The sequence below is a fragment of the Canis lupus genome, chromosome X (genome assembly GCF_003254725.2).
Source record: "Canis lupus dingo isolate Sandy chromosome X, ASM325472v2, whole genome shotgun sequence".
NCBI lineage: Eukaryota > Metazoa > Chordata > Mammalia > Carnivora > Canidae > Canis > Canis lupus.
The window spans coordinates 32,882,961-32,903,365 of record NC_064281.1 but is presented as its reverse complement, the minus strand read 5'-3'; the positions used below and the strand labels follow the sequence as shown (position 1 = coordinate 32,903,365).

The 20,405-nt window shown below is 39.8% G+C and overlaps 1 protein-coding gene across 11 annotated transcripts in view; it reads right to left on the bottom strand.

Moving 5' to 3' along the window:
* The window catches only part of SYTL5 (synaptotagmin like 5), a 286,474-nt gene that overhangs the window by 50,457 nt on the left and 215,612 nt on the right, over positions 1 to 20,405 (bottom strand). For 8 of the 11 annotated variants that reach the window (XM_049107706.1, XM_035712251.2, XM_049107700.1 and 5 more), the window contains 5 exons: positions 15,683 to 15,791; positions 14,282 to 14,423; positions 10,332 to 10,540; positions 9,118 to 9,262; positions 1,846 to 5,595 (listed from right to left, as the gene is read on the bottom strand). In XM_049107706.1, coding sequence (XP_048963663.1) covers positions 9,120 to 9,262; positions 10,332 to 10,540; positions 14,282 to 14,423; positions 15,683 to 15,791 — 603 coding nt within the window. In that variant the 3' untranslated portion in view covers positions 1,846 to 5,595; positions 9,118 to 9,119. Of the gene's footprint in view, positions 1 to 1,845; positions 9,263 to 9,767; positions 10,027 to 10,331; positions 10,541 to 14,281; positions 14,424 to 15,682; positions 15,792 to 20,405 lie in introns of those variants that run through there. The other 3 variants (XM_049107699.1, XM_049107698.1, XM_049107701.1) reach the window with 3 other exon arrangements.

Genomic DNA, 20,405 nt, shown 5'->3' with positions numbered 1-20,405 from the left:
AGCAGGCTCCATAGGGGGAGCCCAATGTGGGACTCGATCCCTGGTCTCCAGGATCACATCCTGGGCTGAAGGCAGATACTTAACCAGTGAGCCACCCAGGCGTCCCAACAGCATATTGATTTTAAGTTCTGAGGTCAGCTCCTTATGTTATTATGGACCAGTGCTCTAAGTAGCATTGCTCTAGAGGAGAACCAGAGGTGAGAAACTTGTTCCCTTGTCTCTATGGGGACAATTAGAAATTAGGAAAAGGAAATACAATAGACTTTTCCAAAGACACAGTAGCTCTTATACTTGCCTGACTAGACTCAGTCATTGCTCAATTTCTGTAATAAGTCAGCCTATGCAGTTCCAATCAGTAATTTTGCTAAAGGACTGATAAATTCTAGACAGGCAGCCGAGATTAAGTAATGCCTTAGGCTATAAATAAGGCCATCTATTAAAAATGGGCTCAGCCAAAATAGATGCCAGTTGTTACATAGCTAACTGCAATTTCTGGGAAATCTGATTGTTCCCAGACTTGTAGACCATTCTCTTCTTGCAGAAATCTCTGAACTCAGTTCATGTTGAGTCACAAATAACAACAATATTGCTTCACAAAAAGCAAATTTGTACTCACACTGGTAGCATTTGCATTAGAGTTCTTTCATAAGAAATGGAATGACTAAATAGCATTTGAATGTTTTAGCCCTGGGGTAACAACTAGGAATCCTGGGCAAGGCCATGACCTTCTTGTTCACCACCCATCTCAAGACTGAGAAAGAACATCTAGGTACTTAGGAAGAATCAGTGTTGACTCTGATTTTTGAGCTTTATTCTGAACATACAATCTATCACACCACTACACCATATCTGTCTTTGAGATGAGCTGTACTATGAATGCTAATCATCCAATGATTCATTCATTCACCAGGAATATATCACAACCAGCGTAGTTCATTGATTCTAAGATGCACATTTTTTTTCCAACGTTTTAACATCTCTGAAGTGGGGAGTGTCTTACAATCAATGGCATCCTTTTTAGTCAAAGTCCTGTTGGAGAAACAGCAGACTCAAATGGGAATCGGAGAGGACATAATGAAAGAATTATAATGCTATGGGCATGATAAAAGAAGCCTGTAGGTAGTACTGTAGCATGTCGAAGCTAGCAGCATCAAAGGATGTTTACCACCCTAGGCTTGAAGGGTAAAGGGAGGGAATGAGTAGTAGAACTCAGAACTGTACGTATAGTTTTAGAACAGACCGCCTACGAGGAGCTGTGGCAGAGGAACACAGCCTCCAACAGCCTTCAGCACTGCAGGGAGGGAGTATGGGGAATAAATACACTGAACTTTCTCTCCTCTTGTCTAATCTAGCACTATTGGCTCCAGTTGGTCAAATTCAACTGAACACCAGAGGGCAAAGGGGCAAAGCATAAAGCAGTTTGGAAAAGCACTTGCCACATAATAGGTGCTCAATGAATGTCACTTTTGAATCCTTCCCTTGTCACTACCTATAATCCTTCCCTTGTTACTACCTATAATTTATTCACTACCTATAATTTAATTTATTCACAGGAAGCTATGGTGTCAGGGTTCAGATTTACAGGAAGATAAGTGAGCAAAAACCACAATGATGGTCAGATGCAGTAGCTGAGCACCAAGAAGGGCTGTGTTCAACGTCATCCTAGCCTTAGAAACAAAACCCACATACTCATTCAATCTATGTGTGTCAGTTCACCAAGTGTGCTTTTCTCTGAAGACAATAAGTATAAAAATAGGACGAATAGGTGACATACAATCAATCTTCAAGGATATACAATCCATCTTCAAGTACCGAGGAATAACTGGTAATGGAACACATTAGAGATATTAGGAAAGTGAATTTAATGAAAAGGACATTAAAATTTGCAGCAAGTACAGGGTGGCACAAAGCTTTGGTTTAGGTCACATATTCCATACAGAAGCTTTAAAGTAGGCATGTTAAACATTTAAGTATTATTACTAATTTTGCACTGAATGTGGCAAGACAAGTAAATAGGAGTTGTTTGTAGCCAACAATAAAACCAAGAAAACTAGCAAAATGAATGCAGCCCTCCCATAATCTTCAGGGGATTTTAAAAAATGTTACTGTTTCCTAGAGTTTTCCATCCTTTTATCTTTACTTAAAAACAAAGACTGTATTGTACACTTAAAAATGTGTTAAGAGGATAGATCTCACATTGACTGCTCTTACGGCAATTTTAAAAAAGCCACAAATGAACTATCAAGCCACAAAAAGACATAGAGAAACCTTAAATGCATATCAATAAGTGAAACAAGCAAGTCAGAAAAGGCTATATATACCATATGATTTCAATTCTATGACATCTGAGAAAAGGCAGAGACTACAGAGACAGTAAAAAGATCAGTGGTTGCTACAGGTTGGAGCAGAGAGCATTTTAATGGCATGGAAACTATTCTGCATGATAATGTAATTGTAGATACATGATATTTTGCATTTCTCAAAACTCACAGAACTGTAAAACACCAAGAATGAATCCTAATATAAACTATGGACATTATTTAATAATGATGTACCAATACTGGTTTGTCAATTGCAATTAAATGTACCACACCAAGATGTTCGTTATAGGAGAAACTTGTAGGAGAGGGGCCAGTGGTGTATGGGAACTCTCTGTACTTTCTGCTCAATTTTTCTGTAAACCTCATACTGGTGTGATAAATAAAATCTATTGATTTAAAAGCAAACACAAAGATCAATTTCCTATTCGAGCAGTTTAGGAGAGTAAACTGACAGCCAAAGTAGGTGGGTGCCTTTGTCCCTACAAAGCAGAAATGAACATACTCACATGTAGGTGACCCAGCCTTTAGCAGTCTGGGAAATTACCCCTTATTTCTTCGCAAGAAGAGCCCCCATTCCAATGTCCCAGTGACCCAATGATCTTTAGCTGCTCTTAGGATATTGAAAGTGTGTCTTCCTTCTCCAGCCCACTAACCTCTCAGACTCAACTTGTCTTGAGTTGAGACCACCAACCTGTAGCCTTAGAATGGGGATCTAGTGCATTTAGTTGGGCTGATTCTTGCATTGATGATGTAGTGCCCCTCTAAGAGGTTCTTTAAATATTTGTAAAACACTTATTTTAGGGGAACAAAGGAAATCCCCAATGAAGGCAACCCCCCTTTCTCTATGCCCCATTCAACAAAACAAAAGCCTTGTCTCCAAATAGACCTTCCTTAGAATTTATCAACCATGAATTGCTCTTCAGGCATGGGGTCCTCTCTTCATTTATCTACTGAAACAAACATTATTTCTTTCTGCTAATACCATACTCTTCCTTAGAGAAGTTCACTATCTCATTACCTTTTCAGGGATGTTTAGTGCCCCCTTTTAACTTGGCACCCTGGGAAGTAGCCAGGACAGCCCCCATCCAACCCCATAAATTGGCTTTGTGCATTCAGATGCTTTGCAAGCATATGACTGTAACAGAGCTGGGTTAGGAGGTGAACGGAAAAAGCTGAAAATTAATACTATTTCCATTAATCCATGTGGGAAAAAAAGCCTTATGGGCATCTCCTAAGGTTCTTGTATATACCCCGTCAGAGGAACAATGTAAAAAGATATTTAGGAATTAAGGAGGACAAATTAATTGGAAGTGATGAGGCAGGTCAAAAGCAAAAAGAGCCAAGAGAGCCTAGATGTCTATTTCTTCACATCAACTGAAAGCCAAAGATCTCCCTTCAAAAATGTCCATTTATGAATAATGGATATGGGGAAATTATAGAAAAGAGCCATAAATGATGGACATAAACTGCCTTGTAATGGACTGGCACCCTCCTTTCCTTGTTTCTGAATGTGATTTAAAAAGTTGTCCTGTTGAGACTCATCACTTCTCATGGATTTGCACAAAACATTTCAACTTTCTTAAGACAAGACGAACCTTTGGCTAAGTAGGAAAAAAAATGCACAGAATGAGCAACCAGATTTCTTCCCCCAAAGTAAGGAGACCTAACAATAAAGGGGGGTGAAACTAAAATATTTAGATTCAAACACATATCCAGTTCCCTGTTCTTCTATAAGGAGACATCGTTTTCCTCACAAATGTCAGTGATTTAAACTTTTGCTTTAACTATAATAATATTTTATTTGCTTGCTGTATTAATTTGTGCCTCAACCAAGGAAAAAGGGAAACAGAGGTAAGTCTCCTTTTGTGCTGAAATACTAGAGAGACAAATATGACCTACTACCCTATATGAGTGTTTTGTCATTTACAGGCAATACTAACTATATATTCCACTTCCCTTTTCCAACTATGAAAGAAACCCTCTACCAGAATAGTTTGATCAATTTTAGTGAGGTAAATGAGGTACAACTGCTAATCTTTAAACACTATGCATTCTTCAAAGTGACAACAGCAGTTTGTATTTCTATGGACTTTGTTTCAACAGAATGGTGCCTTTCCTTCTGCAAATGAAAAACATGATTCTGAACATCTCTGTGAGGAAGGCAGGTCTGATCTCCCTGGCATGAAGGATAGGCCTTACAATAGAAGAGGGTGTCCTTACAGAGAGAGATGGTCCTTACAATGGAAGAAGGTGTCAAAGAAAAGTGTGGCAACATGGTTTGCTTGCAGATTCCACAACCTATTAACAAAAAATTGACCACAGTTTTTCTCTCCATCAAACACATTTTGAAATATTTATTATCTAGTCAGATGAAGCAGGAAAGAAATTCCAGCCTAAAAATAAATAAATTACTATCACCCATGATGGTAACATAAGCACAAAATAAGGGTTGTTTTTTTCCTTTTTCTTTTTCTTTCTTGTATCTCTGCTGTACACTGGAAACCACTTCAGTATACATAGAATGATTAAGCCCTAACAAAGCATTCAGGAAAAGAAGGGCCTAAGAGATTATGAACCAGAGAATGCTGTAGCTAGCTCGCCAATGACCTTCTCCCCCCATGGTGCGTTAAAATTTACAAAGCAGATTTACATATATTACTTTATTTCATGTCTTCCGTAACTCCAAGTTACCCCAATTATTCCTATTTTACAGGCAAATAGATCAAGGCCTAGATCGGATAATTGACTTGACTGAGGTCACATAGTTGAGAAGTAGTCAAGACTTGAGCTAGTATCACCTGAGCCCGAGGTTAGGCTCCTTCCACCTCACTGTGGTTGCCTTGCAACAAACAGTGTCCAGGTTAGCCAAATCCATCATGACACAGAGTTAGTCCAAATAATATAGTCAAGTTCTTTTTTCCTCTAAAGCAGTGTTTCTCAAACTGTGATCCATTTGTATCAGAATCACCCAAGAAGCTTGAAAAAAATGACGGAAATTCCTGGAGATTTTGTTCAGCAGGTTTGGAACACTGCTTTGGAATCAATGTGTTAAATCCACACTCCACATGAGTCAGATAATCCTTTGGAATCCTTGATATGACCCAATTTCCATGGTCGTTGTTCAAAGTTTGCCAGATCCGATTATTTGCTATAGTGTTGCCTATGCAGATCTCCTCCTATTTGTCTTAATTTCAGAAGCCATAAATGATACCTTTGTATAAGGAAAGCCCTTCTGCCGACTTCTAAAGGCAATGCTCAGTTTAATGTGAAATCTCTACATGGAACAAAAAATAAACATTGGTCACAGTCCCAAATGCCATAGGCTTTTACTCTGAGGTACTTCTGGGATGACTTGATATTTCAGTCTACTTTGTTCCTAAAAGTGAGATTTGCCCATATTTCTTCCAAAGCTTTCTCCTCCCCCACCAAATAGAAACCTTAGGGTAGTAGGTGATGATGAGACTAATATTACTGTGAATCAGGTGGGTTGAATTCATACATTAGTTACTTAAGTACTTAATGATCATTGGTCATAGATTCATGTAACTTTATTAAGGAAAAAAAGGCCAGAAATATGAAGCCCCACCAAAATATCTTTGTTTTTGGCTTTTTTGTGTGTGTGACCTGGAAAATCTACATCCTATTGATTCCAGTTACAGGGACAATGTAAATGAAATGAGAGCTGATAAATAATCTTCCACATGTCCTGCAAGTGCTGTTGACAAACTGAATGGATAAAGTCAGGCTTTAATGTTTGCCCGTGTCCCTTTACAACTTGTCTGATTCAACTGAGGAAAAATGAAGGGCTGAGATCTCCAAACAAGGAGGAGGACACTCCAGGCAAGGCCATGGTCTCTTCTGAGAAGGTGATATGGAGAGCACCCTCTGTGCTTTTATCTATGTTGATATAGGATGGGGTGAACTGTCTTGAGTGGTAACTATAACACTTATAGTGACTTGGGTAGATGATGGTACCAGGTACTGAGACAGGATGTACTGGAGTGGACAGAAATGTGTACAAGGGCAGGGGTAGAATGAAGAGTTCAGTCTTGACTATGTTGAGAACATGAGCTATCCTGATGGATATGTCATATAGGCAGTTGGATCTGGATCTGGGGCTGAGAGGAAGGGTCTGAGTTAAAGATGTGACTTGCAGTTATAAGCATATAAAACCACAAGGGCACCAAAATGATGATGTCTGAGAGGGTGTATGAAGTGAGGAGGAAAGAAAGAACAAGCACTGAAGAATCCAGTGTTTATCACCAAACAATCTTTAGCAGAGAAGGAGAGGGAGCAACTAATGAAACATAGAGGGTAGGCATGTATGATGTTACAGAAGGCCTCTACTGACGGGCTATTGGACTGTTTCCTATCTTTTACAATAAGCACTTTTGCATGTACTCAATTCTCACATCTGTATCTATCTCTGTAGGATTGATACCCAAAAGTGGAATGGCTGCATAATACAGATGTCTCATTTTGAATGTCAAAGTGTTGATGTTTGCAAGAAAAGGTTGCTCAGAAAAGCCACCAAACATAGATAGCTTAGTCAACCATATTTAATATATGTTTGATAGGCGTGCTTAACTAATTTAGCTATATCCCTATAATGTAATACTCTACAGCCATAAGGGATGGAAGAGGAAGAAGGCAGACCTAAGTTTTTCACTATTTTGAACTATTTGAATTTTGTGCCATTTGCATATATTTCCTATATTTAAAAATATTTGTACTTCTACACAATACTTAGTAAAACAGAGTGACCCGAAGATCACTTTGCCTTTTCTTTTTCAGAGCAACACCACAGGTTTCTGATGGACTTCTGCATACCTGGGTTTTGCATTATGGAAATACCCAGTTAGATGTTGGATTTTATGAAACCATAATACAGATAATTGCTCGAAAAGTGGCAAAGGTATGAACACATAAATTTTATGCTTACCTAGAGTTCAAGTTATACATTTTGCCACTTTTATTATTATTGAATAAATATACTTCATTTTGTTTACATTAGAGTTGTCTCCAGACTTCACCACCATTACCTTCTCATGGGCCCTAAAAATGTCACTGAAGACAGAATAAGTCAGATCAAGTCTGAAGACAATTTTTTCAATATAGGAAGCCGTGATGATCTTACACTTTTTATTTTCTGTTTTTAAGAAGAACAGCATAGGTATATGAGTGTAAGTTTGTAAGAAAATGTTCCATACGTACTAAGCTACAGTAGACCAATAACTTCAATTTTTGAGAATTAGCTTATTTTTGAATAACACTGAAAATGGACTGCTTATTCCCTAAGAATAATGCTAAATATATTCTTAGATCAGTTTTCAAAGTTCAAGAAGATATTCAGAATGTGGAAAAATTAGTTTGAATAAGCCTGAAGATGATTATAGCTTTCTTCCCACTAAAATTCAGTATCTATTCTTTCAAAGATTTTATATAAATTTGAGTGATAAAGTGAGCTGAAGGGCTAGAATAGGACTCCAGAAGAAGAATGAGTCAGGTACTTCATACTGAAATAACCTGACTCTGCTCCACCTTCCTTCATCTATGCCCTCTTGTCCACCCTGATAAGCATAAGATTATGCCAAGGGCTACAGTGGAAAGAATACTGGCCTACAAGTCACACCCTGGATTTAGTCATAGCTTCTATATGATCTTGGTTAAGTCATTTTAGCTTTCTTGGAGCTTCAGATTTGGAATATGCAAAATCAGGAACCAGGTCTGAGGTATCTTTCAGCTTTAACTACTTTTGCATCTAAGCCTGGTGGCCAAAGCATATGGAATTCCAGGTACTAGAAGGTATAGTAGACTGAACTGAACTACTGGCTGCGATTCTTCTTCCCTTCTCGCATCCTCATCCTTGCCATGGCTTCATTGTGAGCAGAGTATATTTCCCTGCCTCTTAATTTTAGGCTTGGCCATATGACTTCCTTTGACCAATGAGATATCAGTAGATATGATACAGGCAGGGGTTCAAAATGTACATTAGTTCTTATTCCCTTGTAGTTAGTGGCTTACAATATTTTACAAAATAAATGTTTACCATAGAGCCCTCTAATTGCTAGCTCCTAACTAAGATAACACTACATCCCAATTTTCCCAGGTCAATCCTGGTTTACATCTACTGTTCTGGTATAATGATTTAGTTCTTTTCACTCTCAAAATTGGGCTGATTTAGATTATAAATTATATAGTCACCATAGAAAAACCTGTCAGTTCATCTTGAAAATTTACCTGGTTAATCCATAAGTTTGCTACAATAACAGGGCCATCTCCTTGTCCAAGCAACCATACTCACAATGCCTTTTTTTGGATTATGGGAATTCCAGGGTGAGAAAAGGGTAGCCAGTACCCCTTCTTACTCTTCAAATGATCTACATTATGAGTGGCCTCTTTACCCCTCAAACCATTTTAGGAAATGCAAAATAACTCATTAATAGAAAAAGTTTAGGGATTCCAAATTTCAACCGTAGTTTCAAAGAAGCTTGTACCATCTCCCTTATGGTATAAAGCCAATGAATCATTGCACAATTTGCCTATTGACAGGACAGTGTGGCACACTTTCTATCATCCCATCAAAAAGGCCCTAGCCCATGGACATATAGAAATACCTGCTCTTTTAGACACTCAGCAAGACCCTAAATGTTCATAACACTGACCTCTCTCCCCATAGGTCCCAATACCCTCAGGTGAGAGATGGCAGTGAAGCAGAAGCCCAGGTCCCAAGACTGATACTGGTATGAAATGGCAGCCAGACAGTGCCTGGGGGCCTCACTTTGAAAACTGGTACCTTCAGAGCCTACACTTCCCCATGCTGGACCGGAGCATGAGTACACCCTCTACGGGAATCCCAGGATTGTCAGCCATCTTCTGCCAGAGGCGCTGCTCTTCCCCCTGAGAGTCCATCCAATCCACATTCTTCCCATGGCTCACACCTAAGGAAGGGTAAAGGGTGCATTACACTTCACAGATGAAATGTTTTGATCTTCTGAAACACACCTATCAATCTCTGACGGGGGGCCTTTTGAGCAGAGAGTCCTTCACTGGCTTGTTTTCACTTACTATATCCAGTGAGTAGTGTTAGCATGAAAGACTCCCTTTGCAGTCTGCACTACTCTCCTCTGCCAAGATAATGAACAACAGATCAGGATGGCCCCAGTGGCTCATTTCTCCCCCCACTTTGGTAGTTTATTAGAGAGCTGGCTCATCTGGACTGAGTTAATGTGACAGAAGAACAGGCTGAATTGGGCTCTGATGCTCTCCTTTTTTACCAAGGCCACTTCTCTGACCTGGGGTGTTTTCACTTCAGTGGTATAGATATTTTTGGCTCTCCTTAATCTGTAACTAAGTACAGCACCATAGAGGTGGGGTTGTCCTTAACAGGAATATCAACCATGGTGTGTGAAGACCCTCTATGCCTGATGTAAGTTACAGGTTAACAAGAGTTTTGGGGGCTGTATATGCTCTACTACTATCATTTCCCTCCAATCCACCCGTTGTGGTTGTGTCTTGTGGCATCAGTGGCATGTTTCCACGATCTGTTTAAACAACATTAGATGTTATTTTTTAGCGAGGGGGGAGGATGGGCTTCCTTTCAGTTCAACCAGTGAGTAATCTGAGAAGAAAAGGTGGTCTTGGAAATGGTTCTCTCCCCTCACAGAGGCCTGTGCCGTCTTGGTGATCCTCTCCTGAGAAAAATCTGAAATAGCACCCAAGAAAGTAGTCAAAATTCACTTAGACTAAAGTGTAAGTAATATTTTATAAAAGGACTGAATATAAACATTATATATCCTAAACTTACAGCCAAAGGATCCAAACTTACATAGTAGTATTTTTATTTTAACAATGGGCAGATTCTTAGCTAAAGGAATGGACCATCTGCGGTAATTTCAGGAATCAGCTAAGCTGAAACTACATGTACATCTACCACATGTTAACCCGCAGGAACCGCTCTTCCATCCCATATCCAGTCACAGACCGTCTCAGGGTCCTCGCGTCCCTTACCGGTTCCAGAATTCAAACGAACTCCTCCCAGAAAGATGTTGCTGGAAAAGGCCTCCTTGTCCCAGACAGTAAGTTCAAGGCAAACATTCTTTATGTCCTGGGGATTCAGGCCACTGAACATGAAGGTATGATTCCACTGAGGGTTAACACTCTTCTTTATTACCACAGTTTTGTGCTTGGTAGCTTTGCTATCATCAGGGAGCAAGTAGCTGCAAGAGAAAATGCAAGCAAGCCATTGGTAAAACAGAAGATGGCATCTTTGAGTAGTTATTTCAATTCCCCATAATTCTTGGTGCATCTGCATGTCTATTTGATCTTTTTCTTTTAGGTTCTTATATGCTTAAATCTAGATTTAGGGGGAATGTTTTATTGCTTATTTTAAGTAGGACAATAGTAAAATACCTGCACTTTCCTTTCTAATCCTATTTTGGTCCTTCCCTCATCTTGAAATGAAAGTATCTCCTGTAGTAGGTACTTACAATAAAGAAGACACATTGCAACACCTGAGATTTCATTTCGTGTACCAAGAAGAGACTGCTTATTTCCTGATATTCATTCTCGCCTTATTCTTTAAAACAGATTCATTTTTTTTAGTTAGGTACAAGATTGCTCAGAATAAAGAATACATTCCCAGCCTCCCTTGCAGTCAGTATAGACAGGTACTAAGTTCCAGCCAAAAGGATATAAAAAGTAGTTCTGTATGAAATTTCTGGGAATTGTCTTGACAGCTGGAATTTGGATGAGATAGCTGAAACTCCAGCAGCTATCCTAGCCCAAGAAGTGGATACCATAACAAGATAGAAGAAACACAGGTCCCTAATTATCATGATGCTTTCATACCCACCCTAGATGCTTTACCTTTTGTCTTTGTTTACATGTGAGAGAAAAAAACTTTGCTTTCTCATGCTCTCTTTTCTTTTTAAAGATTTACTTTGAGAGAGAGAGAGAGAGAGAGCGAGCAAGCATGTAGGGGAGGGGCAGAGGAAGAAGGAGGAAGAAAATCTCAAGCAGAACCCTTGTGGAGCACGAAACCCTACACGGGGCTCCATCTCAGGACCCCAAGATCATGACCTGAGCTGAAACCAAGGGTTAGACACTAAGCTGATCGAGTCACCCAGGCACCCCCTTTCTCATGCTTTTTTAAAAAAAATCTGAGGTCCCTTTAAAATCAGCTTAATATTTAAGTATAATTAGTAGAGAGACAATTTATTAGAAAATTACTGGCCTTTTTTCATTATAGAACAAAGACACCGTCCTTTGTTATTTCTACTTGGTAAAAGTTCAACATGATAAAGTGAAAACTATTTCCTCTTTTATTTATTTATTTTTTAATAATAAATTTTTTTATTGGTGTTCAATTTGCCAACATACAGAATAATACCCAGTGCTCATCCTGTCAAGTGCTCCCCTCAGTGCCCACCACCCAGTCACCCCCACCCCCTGCCCTCCTCCCCTTCCACCACCCCTAGTTCATTTTCCAGAGTTAGGAGTCTTCCATGTTCTGTCTCCCTTTCTGATAGTGAAAACTATTTCAAAAGATGCTAAGTCACTCCTGCAAGGCCACAATGAAGCCATAGGTAAGGAGCCATTCCCTCACCAGATGGTGAGTGGGAAGAGGCCTGAACTGGATGGTGGGGCTGGTGAGGCAAATTGCAATGGCAGGATCCAAATAAAGCATTTCTTTTGTGCTTAAAACTATTGTGAAAAAGAATGAAGGACAGATGAACTGGGACTCAGACCCACACACTTACCAGTAGGAAAGCCCCAGATATCTGCTTCTCCTTATTATTGGCTTTATCAAAATTAGAATATGTGAGGGTAAAGGTTTGACTCTTTTTTTGTAGAGTCAACTATACTTTTCTAAGAAGGATCGATGATAGGAATAGTAATCTCATTGACTCAAAGAATTAACCTCATGCCCAAAACCTATAATCAAAATACAAAACAATAAAAAGAAAGCCAAACAAAACACTACAGAAACTCATCAATCACAAAGAGAGCAAGAGAAAAAGAAAGGAACAGAGCAGAACTACAAAAAACAACCAGAAAACAATGAACAAAATGGCAATAAGTGCCTACCTACCAATAATTACTTCAAATGTAAATGGCCTAAGTGCTCCAACCAAAAGACAAAGGATGGTGGGATAGATAAAAAAAAAAAACCATAAGATCCATCTATTTGCTGCCTACAAAAGACTCACGTCAGACCTAAAGACACATACAAGACTGAAAGTGAAGGAATGAAAAAGTCTTACTATGCAAATGGAAGCAAAAAAAAAAAAAAAAAAAAGAAAAAGCTGGGATAGCAATACTTCTATCAGACAAAATTGACTTTAAAACAGACTGTAACAGGATGCCTGGATGGCTCAGTGGTTGAGCATCTGCCTTCGGCTCAGGTCCTGATCCTGGGATCAGGGATGGAGTTCCGCATCAGGCTCCCTGCAGGGAGCCTGCTTCTCCCTCTGCCTATGTCTCTGCCTCTCTGTGTAGTGTGTCTCTCTCATGAATAAATAAATAAAATCATAAATACATAAATACATACATACATAAGTAAATCAATCAATCAATCAATCAATCAGACTGTAACAGGGACACCTGGGTGGCTCAGTGGTTGAACATCAGCCTTTGACTCAGGTCATGATCCCAGGGTCCTGGGCAAGTCCCGCATCGGGCTTCCCATGGGGAGCCTGCTTCTCCCTCTGCTTATGTCTCTGCTTCTCTCTCTGTGTCTCTTATAAATAAATAAATAAATAAATAAATAAATAAATAAATAAGATCTTTAAGAAAAAAACAGACTGTAACAAGAGACAAGGGCATTACATAATGATAAAAGGATCAATCCAACAAGAGAGTATAACAATTGTAAATATCTACACATGCAATACTGGAACACCTAAATACATAAAAACAAATATTAATGGACATAAAGAGAAATTAATGGTAATATAATAATAGCAGGGACCTTTAACACCCTACTTACATCAATGGATAGGAAGAAAGTCAATAAGGACAAAGTGTCTTTGAACGACACATTAGACCAGACATGACAGATGTATACAGAATGTTCCATTCCAAAGCAACAGAATACACATTCTTTTCAAGTACATATGGAACACTGTCCAGAATACATCACATGTCAGGCTATAAAACGAGCCTCAATAAACTTAAGAAGACTGAAATCATACCATGCATCTATTCTGATCACAGTGCTATGAAGCTAGAAACCAATCACAAGAAAAAAACTGGAAAAAAAAAAAAAAGAAATATGCTTCCCCCAACGCACTTTCTAGTCAGTATCCCTGGGAAGGATGCTCTGAAATCTCTACTTTTTACAATTTCCCCTGAGAGAGCAAAATACCAGGGATCCAATATCTTTGCTGTTGCTGTATATTGCCAGTACCAAATGATAACAAAGCACAATAAAAATATATTACACATAGAAAATAATATTTTCTCCTCCTTTGAGAAATGAATCTCACAGGAAAATCTGCCAGTATTGAGAGTGAGAATGATGGGAAATCCTGAAACATGCTAGAAGCAAGCAGAAAGCTAGAATAAGCAGCCCCCTCTAGACCTGTGTTGTTTCAAATCTAAAAGCCAGCATTTAAAGGTAGCTCCTTCCTTGTCCATTTAAAGTAAGGTAAACATCAGAAAGGGAGACAGAACATGGAAGACTCCTAACTCTGGGAAACGAACTAGGGGTGGTGGAAGGGGAAGAGGGCAGGGGGTGGGGGTGACTGGGTGGCGGGCACTGAGGGGGGCACTTGACGGGATGAGCACTGGGTGTTATTCTGTATGTTGGCAAATTGAACACCAATAAAAAATAAACTTATTATTTAAAAAATAAAGTAATGTAAACATAGAAGTCTCACTGCCACCACTGTCTCATGGGTCACAGATCCTCTCATCTCCCATTAAGGATCTTCTAAAATGAGTTAAAACAAAATTACCCCTTCACAAAGCTATCAGAGGTGCCTCCTGACTTCACTGCTGTCAAATTCTTTGCCTCTTTGATGAACACTTCCAGTATTCCTCCAGAGATTACAGGTGACTCCTTCTTCTTTCCCCTTTTGAAGGTCTTCTTTCCGGCATCTGCCATCAAAATGAGAGGGATGGAGTGAGAGGGAGGAAGAAGGGAAGGGAGAGAAAGGAAGAGAGAGACAGAAGACAGAGAGAGAGAGAGCATGGGTTCCATTTCAAAATTCGCAAAGAAGACCTGGCAAGATATATTTCATCTGTGGACTGAATCAGGTCTTTGTGTTATTGTATATTTTTCCAGGGATTTATTTACATGTTCCTACTCTATTGGATTCCTTCTAGATGGTCTTTCACTTGCGTTTGTTGAAAAAAATAAATGAACACATAAATTTAAAACTTTAAATACTCCCCAAGAAGGAATATCTTTTTAGTACAGGGTATGGAGGAACAAACTGGAAAAGACTCAGAGCTGCCTGAGACACATTCTTGCTCTCAGTGAGAAATAGCTACAGCGAAAGCCCCACAGAAGTGCCAAGACTCCAAAAGAGAAAATTTTGTAACTTCCTCTTTGGACATTTTAGTCTTATAAATTTAGAACTGTGCAAGGCCAGCTCTAAAGGCTATTCATAACTGAGGCACAACTACATTTTTTGAGAGAAAACTCTTCCTACGTCACATTTTTATTCTAATGAAATGTGCTCAACGTGAGTGATCACCACACCACCACCACCATCATGACCTTTATTCAGTACTGCTTTAAGCACTTTCTGTGACGAACTTATTTAATCCTTACGATATTCATACAAAGTGAGGAAATGGAGGCTGAGAAGTAGTAAATTACTTGCACAGGGTCACTCTGAAGAGACTGATAGTGAATGGAAGGATAAGAGGAGGCTATCTGAATTAGTTGATGGTAGAAGGCCAAAAGGGATTTGAAAGCTGACCCCATCTGGATTTTTCCCTTACTTTCTGTGTTCTAGGTCAACTTCTTCCTCAAGACTTCCTGAGAAACTGTGAATGTCATAAATCGATATAGCAGCTTTTCATACCTCTCCTCTCAGCAGACTGTACCCCTCCAGTCCTCCCCACTCCATCCTGGGGAAGATTCTGTATCTCTGGGATTTCCAGGAAACAAACATCACCATTAAGCCTGGTTTCTAAGTATGAATTTTGTCCTTTACTTATAAAGATCCTGCACCCTTCCCCATACGTAAGTTATATTTCTCAACTCTCTTCAAAGACAGGGACACCCAACTCTTTACATTTTCATTTGTGTGACACAAAAGTAACATAGTCCAACCAATTCCCTCTCTCTGACCCCATACTTCGAGATGCAGAATGTCCTTGATCAAAGTCACTAATTTTTACTCTACCTTGAACTTGTCCTAGAGGAAGCATAAGGTTCTCCTCTGGGGGGATGTAACGTAAAGAAACTGTTAGCTCTCCTTTATAGTGCAGGCCTATGTCAGCAGCAAATTCCACCTGGCCAAAGGGAGACAGGCGAAAAGAAAAAGTGAGAATGCTTGGCTTATTATTTTGTAGCCCATGCTTGAATGGCCCTGTCATATTCACTTGCTGGCTTAAATATGACAATCCATTCCCATTCAACTATTCAACTTAAACTTCTTGGTTTAAGATATGCCTTAGGTACAAGAAGGGAGGGGTGGGAAAACTTTATGAAGGTATTTGTGTATAACTTTTAACATTAAAGTAAAAGGAATCTGAGAGGAGATACATGACATGTGTGGTCAGTCAGTAGCTACTGTGATGCACCGAGGACTGGAATCCATCAGTGAACAGATAGTTTGGGGTATGAGGCAGAAATAAAGATGTCACTAAAAATAGCTACAGAAGGTACCTCTCTCCCTGTCTGTTCGTGACATCTCCAGGCTTTCCTAAGTGACCAAGAGGGGGAAATAAGCAGTAAGGCTTGATTCACATTGGGCTGCCCAGCCACCAGTTATTAAAAGCCATATTTGTAATTCATATGATTAAAATTTGATGTGGAGGGGTGCCTGGGTGGCTCAGTTGGTTAATCATCCACCTCTTGATTTCAGCTCAGGTCTTTTTTTAAAAGATTTTATTTATTTATTCATGAGAGACGGGGGGGGGGGGGGACAGAGACATTGGCAGAGGGAGAAGCAGGCTCCCTGTGCGGAGCCTGATGCGGGGCTCGATCCCAGGACCCTGAGATCATGACCTGAGCCAAAGGCAGACGCTCAACCCTTGAGCCACCCAGGTGCCCCTCAGCTCAGTCTTGACCTCAGGGTTGTGAGTTCAAGTCCTGCATTGGGCACCACACTGGGTGTGGAGCCTACTTAAAAAAAACTTCAATGTGGAAAAACTGGCTCACACATTGCTGGTGGGAATGAGAGGTGGGGTATTTATCCTTTCTCTTTGAATCTGAGTGGACCCTGTGATTGGTTTGACTAGTAGACCATGGCACAAGTGACAATGTGCCAGTTTCTGGGCCCCAACCCTAAGAATAACAGCTTCTATGTCCTCTCTTTGAATGAATATCCTTGGGATGCTTCTTCTGAGAACCCATGGTGTTAAGGCCCAAGCCACATAAAGAAACCACATGTAGGTGGTCTGGTTGGCAGTCCTAGCTGAATTCCCAGGAAGTGTGAGACAGACAACTTGAACAACCAGCCTAGTCAAACCTTCATACGACTACAGCCTCAGTCTACCATCTAGCCGCAACCACACGAGAGACTTTCAGTGAGAACCACCTAGCTGAGCCTAGTCACCCCACAGAATCATAAGCAATATAATCAATTGTTTTAAGCCACTAAGGTTTAGAGTAGTTTTCTATATAATAGTTAACCAATACAGGCTTGATTTGCTTTTAGCTGGGAGCTTTGGATAGGAAAATATGTTGGTAGGAAAAAGTGAGGTGTACAGGTATCACATACTATGTATTAGCAGAGGTTAAAACATGCAATATTGAGATTAATGTTCCATTGGTATTTAAATTAAAATATACTGGTGACTTCTTATAAATACAGTCTTGAAATCTTGTGAGAGTAGGAAATAGTAAAAATGAAGTCTTGTAGCTTTACAATCACACACAAAAGAAATTCAAGGGAAGGAGTTATCTTGCAGTCTGTACATATCTAATATCTTGGGATATTTTTGGTATTCCTGCAAGGAAATTCCAAGGCAATGTCATCTCCTGACATACCATCATTTTACCTTATTTGACCACCTTTTGCTCAGAAAAAGGTAGAATTCAATTCAATTCAACTCATTCAATCCTACCAACACATATGGGATTCTTCTTGTAGTAATGCTTTTAAGGCATTTTGCTAAGTGCTGTAGGGACACATGAGACATAGACCCTACTGAGTTTTCAGTCTATACAGGAGACATATATTCAATAGAAGCTCTATAAATCTGCTCTTATTTAACTGATTCATCAGATCAATGTTCTCCATCCCCAGTGAAGAGCAGGATCCTCTATACAAAGACCATGCATGCTGACCCCTATAGGTGAACTATATGTTCACCAAAAGTCAGCTGCATTAGTCTCCCAGGCTCTTTAGGCCAGGCGTGTCTGCAGTTCTAATTATATAATTTATTTTTTAATTTTTTTCTAATTATATAATTTAATATCTATAAACTAAGAGTACAAAAAGACAGATACTAATATAAAAATTAAGCTGAATGCTTTAAAAGAATTAAGCATTTGACAATACATTTGCTATCAGATTATATTTGGGCTCAAAGCTGTAAAAGATTAGAAAACAAGCATGGATATTTAGAAAGCTTTTATATATGGTTGACTTTGAAAGCATTAAGTTCTTATTGCACTTCAAGAAAGCTCAAACTAGAAACTATGGATTATAATATACCAGCGTCAGAATTTATGCCAGGAAATACGATAGAATTCTAATCCTTGAAACTATACTCAAATAAAATGGATTATCCCTGTATTAGAAGACTTGAAGATAAATGCATATTTAAGTTAAAATAAATGATTATTTGTTCACTGGAGGTGCATGTTTGTATATGTGTGATTTCTGTGACTTTATTAACTGACCTACTACTGTAAGCTCAGTTCAGACACAGGATGACAGTTTCTCCAATACAGGTACAAAGAAACTACTGTGGGAAGAGAAAGAATAATCTAGATTGGGATAAGAGGTGGCCTTTGCATGCTGCTTAGAGGATGGGAGCTATGATGACTGATGAAGATGGGATGGGAAGAAGGTCAGTCTGGGTTAAGAAAGCAGAATAAGCAAAATATTTTTTTGTGGAGACTGTGTAAAATGTGTTTAAGGACTGGTAGGAAGTCAGGTGTGATTAGAAGTGTGTGCAAAGGAGGGTAGTAGCAAGGAAGACATAAACAAGGTTTCTACTCTGAGTTGCCCAGAAGACCCTAGGATACAAGTGTATTTTACAGTGTTTTATTAGGAAGGGGAGTTGGGAAATAGGACCAATAATCGAAGGAGGCTTAACAAGGTTGTGATATCAGGCAAAGTTTTATGGTAACGTTTGCTCAGTTCCACAGAAGGAGCTTTGCAGAAAAAGATCATATCACAGAGAGTTGTCTCAACCAGAGACAAGGAAATGGCAGTATTTATGATGCTCCTTCTCCCATCAGGTGCTGATCAAGGGCTCTCCCATCCACCCCCAGAAAACTGAAATACTCAGGCTATATGGCTTTCCAGACCCACAGACCAGGCTGCTGATATGGGCCCATGGACCAAGCCCACATCAGCAGCCTGAGGGTTCCTCTCCTACAAAGATTGGCAGGTGTTGGCTGATGTGAGTGAAAGCCAGGGGAAGCCACATATGCATGAAAATGGGGATGTGGGTAAAGCATGGACATGCTCCTCTGTTAAGAAGGCTGGGCCCTATCAAGGGAGCACTAAGTGGGATGCTTGTGTGGCTCAGTGGTTGAGAGTCTGCCTTTGGCTCTGGTTGTGATCCCAAGGTCCCGGGATCGAGTTCCGCATGGGGCTCCCTGCAGGGAGCCTGCTTCTCCCTCTGCCTATGTCTCTCTCTGCCTCTCTCTGTGTGTCTCTCATGAATAAATAAATAAAATCTTTTTAAAAAGAGAGAGAGCATCAAGTTCCAGGATGATGGGTTAGAATTTATTTAAACCATATCCAAAAGCAGTAGGGAACCCCAGGGGGTATCTGACTGAGCAGGGGTGTAACATTATCAGGTAACACCATCATCTTCTGCTTTTTGCAAAGAGAGATCCACATTATATCAGAGTTGGAAGCAGAGTTCCCAACACATTTACAAGTCTAAGGTGGGGTAATAAATTATGGACAAAAGTCTGCCCTAACTGCCAAATAAAGAGAGAGTCTTTTAGCTCGGTAATAATTTCATAGGAATTTACATTTACTCTCTGCCTGAAGGCAGAACAGAGAAGATTTCTTTGGAAAACACTTGAGCTTGCTGTTGATTTTCAAAGGTCCTTGTTTTTATAATAGCACCTTCTGGAAAGACATGAAAGGCAATTCATACTGACAACCCCTTCTTGTCTAACTACCTAATATGCCTTTCAGAAAGATAATGAGTTACAGCTAATAAACAATCTCATGTCATGCAGTGAAATGGAAGTTCTACTATGAAACTACTTGACAGTACATTTGACATCTTGAGTTCTTTCTCTGTCCGCACCAACCTCCTCACTGGCTTAGTGCTGTAAGACTGAGCAAAAACAAAGACAGGTGTCAAGGGACGTTCACTAACACAGAGTCAATAAGATATAAGGCACTGTGTCTTTCCAGTAGTCCCACTGCAAAATGGTATCAGTATTTCTGAATGCTTAAGGACTATTAATTAAGATCCTCTATCACTAAGGAAATTGGTCCCTGTAGCTTACACTTCACCTCCTCAGCTGGATAATCCACAAGAAGACATCAAGTCTCCAGGGCTGCTCATACTCTAGCTGTAGCTGATGAGGTGACTACTGCCTTGAAGGGGCTGAGGCAGGAGACTGAAATGAAGTGACACTTGCCATAGTCAGCTGATAATCCACCACATGGAGCCCAGCTCAGCCTGAGGATGAGCCACCAATGAATAGGAGGCAGCCTACAAAGTATGTTGTACCTGCCCTCCTCATTTCTAGAAGGCATG